Raw genomic sequence first — 15,787 nt, 5'->3', positions numbered from 1 at the left:
CTGGTATAGTCGAAATTCATCCTTTCGGCGTGTTGATCATCATCTTCACGTTGAAATTACATTTAATCTTTTCACAAATAGTTTCATATTTAAACATTTAAATTGCACAACAATTCCATGTGAATCTGATAACTAGAATGTGTCGACTTTCCAAGATACAGTTTATGTCATCCTGTCATTAGTAGTAATGTCTCAGACAACAACTGATCTTAGATCATATTCATTAAGTACCAACGCATATTTTCAACTGGTTGGATTACCGAAATATGGTTCTGTTTCCCACGTTTTGATGTTACTAGACTCTCTATGTTACAAAGGCTTGACAAGAGTCAACTCTATAAAGTAGAGAGAGAGAAAAGGGGAAAGGTATATATGGGGGTCATAAACTTCCCCCAACAGGCCAAAGTCATGACATCATGAAACCATCTCTTTACATGTTGCATTTATATTTTTGTTCAGTATAGCTTGGGGATCCAATGAAATATTTCAAGTGTCAGGGAAAGTTACTCAACACTAGGCAAAGTTACTCGTCATGTGCGTGGCCACCGAACTGCCTCCATTACACTAGCACCAGGCACACTGAAAGACAACTACAATCACAATACAATCCCACAGCTTCCTCTGGTAATGACTCTTCCTGACTAGTTGTTCACATGATGAGTAACCTTGCCTGATACCTGAAGAGTTGCATTTGCTACAGGCTTTGGCTTAGCGGGATAATCTGCCGAAAATGTTGCAACCCCTATTACTAGCCTGTTCAATCTCTCTTTCGTATCGTCTGAGATCCCCAAAGATTGGAAAGCTGCCACGGTCATCCCCCTCTTCAAAGGGGGAGACACTCTAGACCCAAATTGCTACAGACCTATATCTATCCTACCCTGCCTTTCTAAGGTCTTCGAAAGCCAAGTCAACAAACAGATTACCGACCATTTCGAATCTCACCGTACCTTCTCCGCTATGCAATCTGGTTTCCGAGCTGGTCATGGGTGCATCTCAGCCACGATCAAGGTCCTAAACGATAGCATAACCGCCATCGATAAGAGACATTACTGTGCAGCCGTATTCATCGACCTGGCCAAGGCTTTCGACTCTGTCAATCACCACATTCTTATTGGCAGACTCAACAGCCTTGGTTTCTCAAATGACTGCCTCGCCTGGTTCACCAACTACTTCTCAGAGTTCAGTGTGTCAAATCAGAGGGCCTGTTGTCCGAACCTCTGGCAGTCTCTATGGGGGTGCCACAGGGTTCAATTCTCGGGCCGAATCTCTTCTCTGTATACATCAATGATGTCGCTCTCGCTGCTGGTGATTCTCTGATCCACCTCTACGCAGACGACACCATTCTGTATACTTCTGGCCCTTCTTTGGACACTGTGTTAACTAACCTCCAGACAAGCTTCAATGCCATACAACTCTCCTTCCGTGGCCTCCAACTGCTCTTAAATGCAAGTAAAACTAAATGCATGCTCTTCAACCGATCACTGCCCGCACCTGCCCACCCGTCCAGCATCACAACTCTGGACGGTTCTGACCTAGAATATGTGGACAACTACAAATATCTAGGTGTCTGGCTAGACTGTAAACTCTCCTTCCAGACTCACATTAAGAATCTCCAATCCAAAATTAAATCTAGAATCGGCTTCCTATTTCGCAACAAAGCATCCTTCACTCATGCTGCCAAACATACCCAATACTCTACTCCACAAATTGGATGCAGTCTATCACAGTGCCATCCGTTTTGTCACCAAAGCCCCATATATCACCCACCACTGCGACCTGTTGGCTGGCTCGTTGGCTGGCCATCGCTTCATACTCGTCGCCAAACCCACTGGCTCCAGGTCATCTACAAGTCTCTGCTAGGTAAAGCCCACCTTATCTCAGCTCACTGGTCACCATAGCAGCACCCACCCATAGCACGAGCTCCAGCAGGTATATCTCACTGGTCACCCCCAAAGCCAATTCCTCCTTTGGCCGCCTTTCCTTCCAGTTCTCTGCTGCCAATGACTGGAACGAACTGCAAAAATCACTGAAGCTGGAGACCCATATCTCCCTCACTAGCTTTTAGCACCAGCTGTCAGAGCAGCTCACAGATCACTGCACCTGTACATAGCCCATCTGTAAACAGCCCATCCAACTACCTCATCCCCATACTGTATTTATTTATTTATTTATCTTGCTCCTTTGCACCCCAGTATCTCTAATTGCACATTCATCTTCTGCACATCAGTCACTCTAGTATCTAATTGGTATATTGTAATTACTTCGCCACCATGGCCTATTTATTGCCTTACCTCCCTTATTTTACCTAATTTGCACTCACTGTATATAGATTTTTATTTTGTTCTACTGTATTATTGACTGTATGTTTGTTTATTCCATATGTAACTCTGTGTTGTTGTATGTGTCAAACTGCTGTGCTTTATGTTGGCCAGGTCGCAGTTGTAAATGAGAACTTGTTCTCAACTAGCCTACCTGGTTAAATGAAGGTGAAATAAAAAAAAATAATACAAAATAATGATCTCTTCTGATGTTCAGAACACCCTTGTTCAAACCCTGGCAGTCATTTGTGCCGTGGCTCAGATGGATCTCTGTAAGGTGGTCAAAGGATGGTGAATTGTAATTGAGGTGGTTCAGCGATCACACATGTATGATGAATAGGTCTAACCTTGCCTGAAACCTGAAGAGTTGCATTGGCCCCCTGAGTCAATGCCTAGGCTTCAGCTTAGCAGGCCAACTATTTTCTGGTGCGCAGGAGATCTGGGTTTCTAACCCTGTTGGTTTCACCAGTCTAACATTAAGTGACAGAGAGCCTGACATGGCTAGGATGTACTACTACATGGGGGTGTGGTGTTGCTCTCCTGGTTCACGCCTCCAGGAGTCTTTTAAAAATGTAAATGGCAAATTAAAAACAGGAAATACTACATGGGTAGTTAGAAAATGAAAACAGACACTTTCAATTTCACTTTGCAAGTACGATTTTCTGATACCATTTTGCATTTTCCATTTATGAATTACAATTTTCATTTAGAAATTCTGTTAACCCTTTCCAATTAACTATTTTCAATATAATTTTTACTTTGTAATTTAATTATGGCATGATTGCATCATGCAAAATAATATTAAAATATAAACACCTTTATCATATTCACATTCCTACTTAGCATTTAATTATTTCATTGTCGAACTGGCACTTATCATCCTCCATATGCTGATACCTTCATGAAAGTTCTGCCGCTAGTGCTCTTATGACATATCTGCTCTTATGACATATCTGTTCTTATGGCATATCTGCTCTTATGACATATCTGTTCTTATGGCATATCTGCTCTTATGACATATCTGCTCTTATGACATATCTGCTCTGATGACATATCTGCTCTGATGACATATCTGCTCTTATGGCATATCTGCTCTTATGACATATCTGCTCTTTTGACATATCTGCTCTTATGGCATATCTGCTCTGATGACATATTTGCTCTTATGACATATCTGCTCTTATGACATATCTGCTCTTTTGACATATCTGTTCTTATGGCATATCTGCTCTTATGACATATCTGCTCTCATGGCATATCTGCATATCTGCTCTTATGACATATCTGCTCTCATGGCATATCTGCTCTTATGGCATATCTGCTCTTATGACATATCTGCTCTTATGACATATCTGCATATCTGCTCTTATGACATATCTGCATATCTGCTCTTATGACATATCTGCTCTTATGACATATCTGCTCTTATGACATATCTGCTCTTATGGCATATCTGCTCTTATGACATATCTGCTCTTATGGCATATCTGCTCTGATGACATATCTGTTCTTATGACATATCTGCTCTTATGGCATATCTGCTCTTATGACATATCTGCATATCTGCTCTTATGGCATATCTGCTCTTATGACATATCTGCTCTTATGACATATCTGCTCTTATGGCATATCTGCTCTTATGACATATCTACATATCTGCTCTTATGACATATCTGCTCTTATGGCATATCAGCTCTGATGACATATCTGCTCTGATGACATATCTGCTCTGATGACATATCTGCTCTTATGACATATCAGCTGGACAGAACTGCATTTGTTTCTTCTATTTCCATTCACAGACAACACCCCAACACATAATGTATAAATGTATGCTCAAAAGGGAACACAGATACAGATATTCTATTTTAAAGATGAGGTGACATCTAGTGATCGTCCAAGAGAATTACAGTTTTCTTCTGTTTCCATAATGTATTGAGCGGCCTATTTGTGTTCATTATTGAAGTGTATTTGCATATGTATTTGCGGAATACCAACCACTAATGTTCTCTTTCTTACCCTTTGAATGTGGCTACAAGGATGGACAGAGAGAAAAAAAACATCAAAAGCTTTCTTGAGATGAAAATCAAGGTCTGTTTATAATATGGTGTGAGGAAATGTCCTGAGGAGTTCTTCAAACCTATAACTGATTGCTCAGTTTGGCCGGGCGGCCAGCTCTTGGAAGAGTCTTTGGTGGTTCCAAACTTCTTCCATTTAAGAATGATGGAGGCCATTGTGTTCTTGGGGACCTTCAATGGTGCAGAAATGTTTTGGTACCCTTCCCTAGATCTGTGCCTCGACTCAATCCTGTCGTCTTGGTGCTCTACGGACAATTACTTTGACCTCATGGCTTGGTTTTTGCTCTGACATGCAGTGTCAACTGTTGGACCATGCCTTTCCAAATGTGCCTTTCCAAATCATGTCCAATCAATATAATTTACCACAGGTGGACTCCAATCAAGTTGTAGAATCATCTCAAGGATGATCAATGGAAACAGAATGCACCTGAGCTCAGTTTCTAGTCTCATAACAAAAGGTCTGAATTCTTACGTAAATAAAGGTATTTCTGTTTTTTATATTTAATGAATGTGAAATGTTTTCTAAAAACCTGTTTTTGCTTTGTCATTGTGGGGTATTGTGTGTAGATGTAAAAAAAATAATTGAATTAATTTTACAACGTTAAAGGGGCAATCAGCAGTTGAAAAAAGTATTTCTGAGGGATGGAGAAATGTAACCACCTAATTCATAGACAGAGCTATGGATGAAAGGACTGACCATCTATGATATCAAAATGATAGTTTTAACCAAGTTGAGGCTACAGTGTTTGTTTACATTTTCATTGTTTACAAACATAGGAGTAAAACAAGCTTCTATGTTGGGTTTTGATGGGGTGTGACAGCTGAACTAAGCTCATGAAGTTTTTCAAGAATCAATGAGTACATGAAATGTATTTATTTATACAAACATTGATGTAGGACCTGCCGACTGCCCCTTTAAGGATTTTTTAAAGAGCTGGTTGGGGTGGGCATACAAGTTGTGGACAATGTTCAACTGGACCTTTTGGACAGTGCTTTTCTTTTTGTAGTGTCCTTACTTCAACACCAGGAATGTGTTTTGGTGTATCACTGACCGATCGTTCTGTCCCTCCCTGACACCTCTGGCTCACATTAGAATAATACCTTTTTATGATGTATTGTTTTATTGAGGATGTAGGTTGCTGTTGTGTTTTGTTGCGATGTAATTGCTTTAAGCCTGGTTGGACCCCAGGAAGAGTATCTGCTTCCTTGGCTCTAAATCCCAAAAGCATGTCACTACACATCACCAGTGGCACAAGCCAATTTGCTGGCCCCCAGTAGTTTCTACAATGCATACAAATAGATGTGTTGCAGTATAAAGGATGTACACATGTTTTGTTATTAAACAACAGTTAAATAAAACTGAACATTTAGTATTTGTCATGTTTTTGTAATTGTAAAGTGTTTTTACATGGTGCCAAAGTCAAAGGACAGCATTTCCACCACAATTCAAGAATGACCCACCACAATAACTAAATTGTTAAGCATTTGAACTATGGAGAAATGGAACAGTAAGACCATTTACTAGAGCAGACCGGTAGAGAACATCTCATACATCATGTTTTATGTTGCTTCCCTTGTGTTTTTCATACTGCAGTCTTCACAGCCAAGACAGAAATGATACTCCATCATATTGTGGTTGTTATACCGTATCTAAGAGCAGTACTGTACGCTCATTCATCTTGACACGATTGAACTATTGAAACCTGCTGACACAGTGTATCTATTCTACAGTGCACAGATCAGCTGGAGAAGTAGAGCTGTTGGCCGTGAGGTTAAATCCTCAGCTGACTTTTCATTCATCTAACGAGAGTTAGGCTGTCGGCAACATCCCAATATGTACAACAGAACTGTGATATTCAATGTGATCCCAAAACATCTCCTTCACCATATCTAGTGCCTAGGGCTCTGTTCCGGTTCGTTGTAAAATCATGCTCCTCTCATTTCCAATATTAAACTGCTGCATGCTTGAAGCAGACGGATGTAAAAGTCATCATACCGCCTGTATTTCTGCCTGCTTGAATGGCGAATAGCTCCGATACACTTCAAAACATGAAATTATTCCGGGAATCGATAGAATGTCGCTCAAAGGACGCACACATACAATATAACACTCAAAATGGGTGAATCTTTCCTTTAAAGAAATGTGCACACTTTGGAGAGGTCTGTGGCCACTTGGAAACACCAGTTAGACCTCTCGGCGAAAAGTACAGTTAATTTAAAATGCACATCAAATCAACAGTGTAAGGTTTGAATTCAGTCTTGTGTTAGGTGAACTGTTGTGTCCTCACCTTTAGTCTAATAATGTTCCCATAAATGCCAAACTGTTCCCTTTTCATTGTTACCATGGTTATGCGTTCCATATTTCTTTTGTAAGAAACATTTCAATGTAGCCCTATCCATACAGGCCAATTCCCACAAGTGCAAGGGCTTAGTTAATTGTTATAGTGTACCTTAGAGAACTTTGAAATGAATGCAGCGTGAGACTAGATGCTCTACCTGGTGGTAATGAGATGGGGACAAACACATTGAAACAAAACAGAGAAGTGCCATCTGGTTTATGTTCAGGGACCAGGAATCAGGTTGTCTATGTGTTTTAAAACTGCAATAGCCTACGAGCTAAAACCTAATGGCAATTTACTGCAAAACAGTTTAAGGTGATTTCTATATATAGCCTTACATGACAACCCACCTAACCCACCATCACTTAGTTCCCAAAGTCAGACAAGATATTACCCTATAGACCAGACCATTAAAGTCTCACTTCTAATCTCCCTGAAAACATTTCACAGATTTCACAGATTTACTGTGAAAAGCAATGCTCAGGGATGAAAACCAGTGCTTGAGGCGATGCTTAAGGCTACAATATTTCAACACTTAAAGGCCCCTAGGAAAACTGATGGAAGAAGACAAGAACACAAGAGGGGAGAGAGAGAGATGGAGAGAGAGAACTGGAGCGAGAGAGAGATGGAGAGAGAGAAAGCTAGAGAGAGCGAGAGAGACAGTGGTTATGATCAATGGGTCCCATTATGATGTCTTTCCTGTTACCTTGGAGATTATCATTTGCCATGTAATGTACTAATTTTGCCAGTGAGGGGCGCTGTTTCTCTTCTCTAAACATACAGTGCCTTCAGAAAGTATTCATACCCCTTTATTATTTTTTTCACCCATCTACCAATAGGTGCCCTTCTTTGCGAGGCATTGGAAAACCTCCCGGTCTTTGTGGTTGAATCAGTGTTTGAAATTCCCTGCTTGATTGAGGAAACGTACAGATAATTGTATGTGTAGGGTACAGAGATGAGGTAATCATAAAAAAATTATATTAAACACTATATACTGCACACAGTGAGTCCATGCAACTTATGTGACTTGTTAAGCACATTTTTACTTGCCATAACAAAGGGATTTAGTACTTATTGACTCAAGACAATGCAGCTTTAATTTTTTATTAATTTGTAATAATTTCTAAAAGCATTTTTCCACTTTGACATTATGAGGTATTGTGTGTAGGTCAGTGACACATCATCTCAATATAATCCATTTTAAATTCAGGCTGTAACACAACAAGATGTGGAAAAAGTCAAGGGGTGTGAATCCTTTCTGAAGGCAGTGTAATGTGAATCCTTTCTGAAGGCAGTGTAATGTGAATCCTTTCTGAAGGCAGTGTAGGTCTCCTACTACATCTTATTGTAATGGCAGGAACCCACTGGGCACAAACGTTAATTCAACGTCTATTCCACGTAGGGTTCAACGGATTTTCATTTTAATGACGTGGAAACAACGTTGATTCAACCAGTGTGTGCCCAGTGGGGATGGCCTGCTATGTTACCACAGGCTTGATAAGTTATGGTACCAATGGAGAAATCTTCTGTGACAGAGTACCTATTTGTTCTGGACTAGTGGAGGGGTTGCTTTGGTGTGAATGGTGTTTCTACTTCTGGTTCTTTCATGAACCATTGAATGTGACGACAATGAAGTTAAGTTGCGGTACAATCATACACTATCATTTGTAACGTAGAACTCTCAAATTGCGATTGCGTTGTTAAAAGATGACATAACAACATGCTGGAGTTTTACATAACACACTGAGGACAACAAGGTAATCAGTAGTATTAAATTCCATAGATGGATTTCACATTAAAGTGATAATAGGCTACATTTATACTAGAAAAACAAGTCACAAGCACAATAGACAGGCCTTAGACACAGCCAAATATAACTGATTACTTTAAATCTTCAGAGACACAAAGCCATTCAGTTTCATATTTTTAGCTGTTGTTATGGTTGTATTGTAATTGTGCTCTACTGGCAGCGGAATCATTTCCAAAGCAAGAAAACAACAATCACTTTGTCTGAGCACCAAATTGAACCCAGCTCCTCCAAGCAATCTCATGTGGCTTCATGGCAGTTTAAAATGAAGGAATTGATTGAACTTGGCTTAAAGGGAGACACCCACTTCTAGGGCTCTATATTTATTTGAGGCTGTGTACAGTGTACCTAGAGACCCTTCCTATTGGTAATCAAGTCCATCTCAAGACTGGTGGGATCAGAATGAGACTGGCATTAGTCCGGTTCTGAGTGACTGATCCGTATTTAAGAGAGCTTCAGAGTGGGACACCATGCCCTCAGGCCAGAGATAAAGCCAACCAGCAACGGCGCCATTGTGGAGCTTCTCTAATGAAATTAGTTTCTGTGAACAGTGTAGCCCGGCAATCACCCAAGGGAAAATACAATCTGCATTAATTTGTCTACACTCAATAGACAATAAAATCCACTTTTCTTTCCTCTGCATCCCTCTAATTGTTAGCAGATCCTGTTACGAGCTTATGTAACATTTGGAAACCAGATGTGTTCTGTAGTTGATTGTATCAGCCACATCTTTCAACAGGAAATCACCAACAAACAAACTAATGTTTGGTGCAACAGGAGAGATAAAACAGAGATAAAACACCTACATTTCCTTTGTTGCAGCATGATTATAGTGAGAACTGTGTAAACGTTCAAAGTCAGACATTGATTGCTTTGATTGGTTTACAGCCTTGTGTCTGTTACCATGGTAGCAAGGTGGATAAATGGTAAAGGTTAAGCGTTGAGGTTGAAGATAAAGCTTGTTTTCAATTATCACACCACTTTGCATTGTTTGTGGGATACACGGCTGTTGATAGAGGTAGGGTTGATTAAAAGGTTAGGGTTGGTTAAACACACATTTTGACAGCAAGCTTTGCGGCATGACCAGATAGCAATGTTTTTGGTGTGACATTTTGTTCGCTGTCCTTTTCAAGAAATCCTCAGATACCTGCTGCAACCCGAATGGAAGTCGGTGGAAACTGAAGAATTCAATTGTGATGAAGTCGTCAGCTGGAGCAGCATCAACAAGAGTAGTCACGTGTCATTGTTAACACTGTGCAAAGTCATTGTTAACACTGTGCAAAGTCATTGTTAACACAGTGAAAAGTCATTGTTAACACTGTGCAAAGTCATTGTTAACACAGTGAAAAGTCATTGTTAACACTGTGCAAAGTCATTGTTAACACAGTGAAAAGTCATTGTTAACACAGTGCAAAGTCATTGTTAACACAGTGCAAAGTCATTGTTAACACAGTGCAAAGCTGTGAATCTGGTCAACAAAAGCTGTTATTGTCCTGCCGCTCCTACTTCATCCCACCCCAGAACTACAGTATGTGTATGTTAACATCCCGTTTCCTTTGATTCAGAAGTAATGGACAGAACTGTGGACATACGGACACCACACAGACATTACCATCCCACCTTATCTTACTGGGTTCTATTCAATCAGCATGGCAGAAATTCAGCTTTACAGCAGAAATGACATTTAAAAGGACATGTTCCTGCTTTAGCAGAGACTGCAAATGTCGGCTTTTTATTTCATTTCTGTTCATCTTTCCAGATTGAATAGAACTGTGTTTGTGGGTATCATGACACAGGCCAAGTGATCCTCTGTGAAAGAGTAGAGACTAGCTCCACTGTGCTTATACAAGGGAGACCTTTAACAAGCTGTTGAGACCCATAACAAAACAAGGCCCAGTGGAAGGGGTTTAACTGTCCCTGTGGCCCCAGGCTGTAAAAGACCCTTAGTGAAGCCTCATTGGAGTCCATAGTGATAGAACTAAAGCATGGTATTCTCTGGGTAGCAATCATACTGATCTGGTAACACTAACTGGTATGACTTTGAGGGTCTAACTGCATACATGAATGAATGGTTCTGAATGTTATTAATGGTTATGAATGGTTATGAATGTTATAAATGGTTCTGAATGTTATCAATGTTATGAATGGGTCTGAATGTTATCAATGGTTCTGAAGGTTATCAATGTTATGAATGGTTCTGAATGTTATGTTATGAATGGTTCTGAATGTTATCAATGTTATGAATGGTTCTGAATGTTATCAATGGTTATGAATGGTTCTGAATTTGGCCTCCCGGGTGGCGCAGTGGTCTAAGGCACTACATTGCAGTGCTAGCTGTGCCACCAGAGATTCTGGGTTCGAGTCCAGTCTCTATCGCACCCGGCCGCGACCGGGAGGCCCATGGGGCAGCGCACAACTGGCCCAGCGTCGTCCGGGTTAGGGAGGGTTTGGCCGGCAGGGATATCCTTATCTCAGCTATTCTGTGGTGGGCCCAGGTGCAGTGCACGCTGACCAGGTCGCCAGGTGTACGTTGTTTCCTCCGACACATTGGTACAGCTGGCTTCTGGGTTGGATGGGCATTGTGTCAAGAAGCAGTGTTACGGAGGATGCATGGCAACTCCCGAGTCTGTACGGGAGTTGCAGCGATGAGACAAGACTGTAACTACAACCAATTGGATACCACGGAATTGGAGAAACATTTTTTTAATCAATGGTTATGAATGCTTATCAAATAAAACTTTATTTTCCACATGCGCCGAATACAACAAGTGTAGACTTTACCGTGAAATGCTTACTTACTTATGCTATCAACGGTTAACAAACAAAATAACGGTTATTAGCTCATCTTCAAGGCTTTGTTACTGAAGAGAACTCCCAAAACACCACCATGTGATTACAGAATGAAGCAGTAACAGTAAAAACATAACTCTGAAGTTATTATTGCCCATCTCAGAGGGGGCTCCTTTCTCCAAAACTCCACCACTTCTTTACCTATCTAAATGATTGTTAATTGAAAAAGCGTAAATCACCCTCCTGTCCATGTGTCTGAGATAACGAAGGCTGGGTGGAAAAGAGTGATGTGTTTAAAAAAAAAATGGTGGACAAAGTTGGCTGTTGGCTGTATTACAATGTAAATGTACTTTTAATTTGTCTGTCTGCATATTTCAAGACATATGAAGGTGCATTGAGATACCCGATGGGTTGGACGATAATTTTCTCATCAATCATCTTGAAAAAACGTATACTTACAAAACTGGAAATCAACCAATCCTCCATTGTTAACACAATGGAAAGGTGCGATGTTTTATTATCTAAATGTTGAAAGTGCTTGTGCGACAGAGAGAAACAAACTGGTGCAGTTTGAGGTGCTGGAGATGGAGGGTGTGAGCACTTGGGTCTGGGCAGGGTGATGTGGATGTTTGTGAGTGTCTTGTATGTTGTCGTTTGTATTGTTACAAAAAAAGAAGAAAAGAAAGTGGTGTACATAAAAACCCTCAGCAGTGCTTTACTTCCTCTGAGGACGTTGGCTTCTGTTCTGAATCGTCTCAAGTGAAAAGCTGCCTGCATAAAGAGTTTCAGATCTGTGACTTTCTGACTGGAGACATGAAATACTTGACAACCGGCCTCCCTGTAGCTTTGAATGGAAACACTGTACATGGAATATTCTTTTTAATCATGAAACACAGCAGAATAACGCATCAAACTGGGTTTTTATTTTCAACAATTTTATTTGAAGTGGTATAAATACAAAATGTAAAGTACAAACATTTATGTTACAAAATAAATGTACTATTGATGAACACAAAAAAGCATGACTAAATGGATTTTGTAAGTGGATGGGTTTGAGTGCTGTTGAACATGCTGAGCATTGTTAAGAGGCAAGATGAAACAACAAAAGAGATCTTTCCCTGTGCCCTTTAGAGATGAATATGCAAACGTTGTTTCACAAATAGTAGTATGCCACATATCCACTGCAGGAAAGCCTCAGGCAGCTACTCTGCCCTGGTTCTCACCATCAACCTCAGGTGGAAGTCAGAGTTCAACCTCACCACAGCACTTACAGATGGTGCCAATATAGCCCAGAGCATAGAATAACCTCTGTCCCACCACTACAGGAATGGGAAGCTGCTGGAAAAACATGACTGTACATAGAGGATACATCACTTATAAAGCAAAACATTTACAAGACTAATCACTCATCTGTCAGAACAAACCTTGTGGTAAATCCTAATTTCCTCAGGTTGCATGACTAAAAGGATCCCTGAATCAGGAGTGATATAAACTGCTTCTGAGTCTCGTAAAGGACTGCTGAAGGTTTATCATCATTATCAACTCTAATGTGTATGGTCAAACTAAAAAAAGACATTTCAAAGTCAAAAGTGACACATATACGGTATCTCTCAGTGGTCACAGATTTACAAAATAAACTAAGTCGTCAAAAAAAGTGGTTAAAAGAAAGGTGAATAAGAATAAAGGTCTCAGAGTTGAAACTACTGTAAGTATTGATGATTTATCAGTGCCATGATAAGAAAAAATATTGTCGTTTTTTTAACAGAGTATCCTCAAAAACAAAGGAATTCTGAAAGAACTAATTTAAAAGCGAAACATTTGACAGGAAATTAATTCTTAGAACAATGTATCATCATTAGTAATAATTACACATCTGAGTGCATAAATTAGGGGAGGCGGGTCAAGTGTTTGCATATTGCCTAAACAAAATATGACAGCCACTCACTACATCAAAATGACAGAAGAAATACTCAAACTTGGAGGCATACAAAATTATTCATTCTAATTTATAAAAGCAATGCACTGATAACTTAAATTAGCAATTCATATATTCCTCCCTTGCTGTTGTTCTAAAACCTCTATGTCCTCCGTAATTCTCTGAGAATGGCTAAAAGTAACATTACTCTAATGATTCTATTCCCCTGTACACTGAACACAATTCTCCCATTACTGTACGTAAGGTCAAAGCTGAATTCTACTGAGATTTAGAGACAAATACTAAAATGTCAAATACTAAAACGGCACAATTTAGAGACAAATACTTTAATGGAAGGAAGGATTCAAGTAGAAAAGGCACTGGTCAGCCAACACCTGACGGAGTTTGAAGCTCGAGGCCGCCTCTAGCACCAGGTTATTTTCGCAGCACCATTGTCAAAGAATTTGTCTTTTTTTTTTTACTCACTTCATAAGCATTCATGAAACTCTAATTACACTACGTAGCTGCTTTATAAAGCATTGTTCACAAGCTGGGAACCAACTTGACAAGTGGTGTTGCTTACGCTACATGTACTAGTTGCTACATCAGCTGCTATCAAGACAAAGCACTGTACGAGCTACAAGGTAATCTTGTAGTTAACAAATGTGTAACAACTGTATGCTAAATCAGTACGCTGGTCCAGTCCACGTTGCTACTGGCTGAACCAGACATATGACTAAACCACGTGTTCCAGTCCACGTTGCTACTGGCTGAACCAGACATATGACTAAACCACGTGTTCCAGTCCACGTTGCTACTGGCTGAACCAGACATATGACTAAACCACGTGGTCCAGTCCACGTTGCTACTGGCTGAACCAGACATATGACTAAACCACGTGTTCCAGTCCACGTTGCTACTGGCTGAACCAGACATATGACTAAACCCCGTGTTCCAGTCCACGTTGCTACTGGCTGAACCAGACATATGACTAAACCACGTGTTCCAGTCCACGTTGCTACTGGCTGAACCAGACATATGACTAAACCCCGTGTTCCAGTCCACGTTGCTACTGGCTGAACCAGACATATGACTAAACCCCGTGTTCCAGTCCACGTTGCTACTGGCTGAACCAGACATATGACTAAACCACGTGTTCCAGTCCACGTTGCTACTGGCTGAACCAGACATATGACTAAACCCCGTGTTCCAGTCCACGTTGCTACTGGCTGAACCAGACATATGACTAAACCATGTGTTCCAGTCCACGTTGCTACTGGCTGAACCAGACATATGACTAAACCACGTGTTCCAGTCCACGTTGCTACTGGCTGAACCAGACATATGACTAAACCATGTGTTCCAGCTGCAACATTTCTCACAATCAAAACAGAATAACAGTTGGATCCATCAGAGAGAAAAGTGCAAACAAACACATCATTATCTCAACAGTAGAGAGCAACAACCATGTTTCTTCTTTATACAGTTTGGAGGAATTTGTGTTGTGACATGTGGTTCCATCCTATTATGTGTTAAATCATTTTTTTGAGGAGTGCTTGATATAATTCTATTAGCACCTTTGGGACTATTCCATTGGTTCCATTATACCAGGCAAACTAATCAAGCACAGCTCAGGTATGGTTTTCCTACCCCCCAGAATGTGGCTCTATCCCAACAGCACTGAGGAGCTCTGACCCAGCAGCCAGGACAGCAGGGTGAGCGTAGCTACCAATTTGACACTAGACCCCTGTATGAGAAATTGTGTGTGTGTGTATCCAGCTCAAGATTCACCCTTCAATGACAGATAGACAAGATGGATGCTGGAATTTTGCAAGTCCAGAGCTGTTACCTGATCATCTGTATGTGTTGTGTGTGTGTGTGTGTCCATGTGTGCGTGTCCATGTGTGTGCGTGTCCATGTGTGTGCGTGTCCATGTGTGTGCGTGTCCATGTCTGTGCGTGTCCATGTGTGTGTGTCCATGTCTGTGCGTGTGAGAGTGTAAGAGTGTGGGTGACCGTGTCCACCCTATATTGATCGCTGACCTCAGCGACGGGACGTGCGCTCGTTGCCACGGGAACGCCGGCCACAGGTCTTGCAGCACTGCGTCCGCACGGCGGGCAGGTGGCATCGGCCAAGCCACTGGAGGGTCTGACAGAAACGGAATGTGAGGCGGTCACGAAGACACGTGAGCCCTGAGAGAGAGAGACAGAGAGACAGAGACACAGAGAGAGTTAACTGTGAGACAATTCGGTATAATAATTTCGTATAATAAGGACATAATAAGGACACCAACAGCTTCTGCATAACTAAGTTCCCTTAATAGAAAAGATAATTGCTACCTATGCCCAATAGAGACTGTGACCCAAGTCAGACTTTGTACTATGAAGAGATCTTAAAGGTTGAATAACTACACACTAGGACCACTGAGCCCCTTAAGTTCAAAGGTCACTGCTCAGATGGCTCATAGGCATTCCTGCTCATGCTCTATTACCCTGTGCTCACAGAGGCGCGCTAACGAGGCTCACAGAGGCGCGCTAACG

At 41.0% G+C, this 15,787-nt stretch overlaps 1 protein-coding gene across 1 annotated transcript in view; it reads right to left on the bottom strand.

Moving 5' to 3' along the window:
• Positions 1–12,250: 12,250 nt before the first annotated feature.
• Positions 12,251–15,787, bottom strand: part of LOC115167442 (A disintegrin and metalloproteinase with thrombospondin motifs 7-like) — a 180,697-nt gene continuing 177,160 nt past the window's right edge. Inside the window, exon 24 of the mRNA XM_029721856.1 lies at positions 12,251–15,439. Coding sequence (XP_029577716.1) covers positions 15,291–15,439 — 149 coding nt within the window. The 3' untranslated portion in view covers positions 12,251–15,290. The remainder of the gene's footprint in view (positions 15,440–15,787) is intronic.

This window comes from Salmo trutta, chromosome 29 (genome assembly GCF_901001165.1).
Source record: "Salmo trutta chromosome 29, fSalTru1.1, whole genome shotgun sequence".
Taxonomy (NCBI): domain Eukaryota; kingdom Metazoa; phylum Chordata; class Actinopteri; order Salmoniformes; family Salmonidae; genus Salmo; species Salmo trutta.
This window is presented reverse-complemented; position numbering and strand designations above follow the sequence as displayed.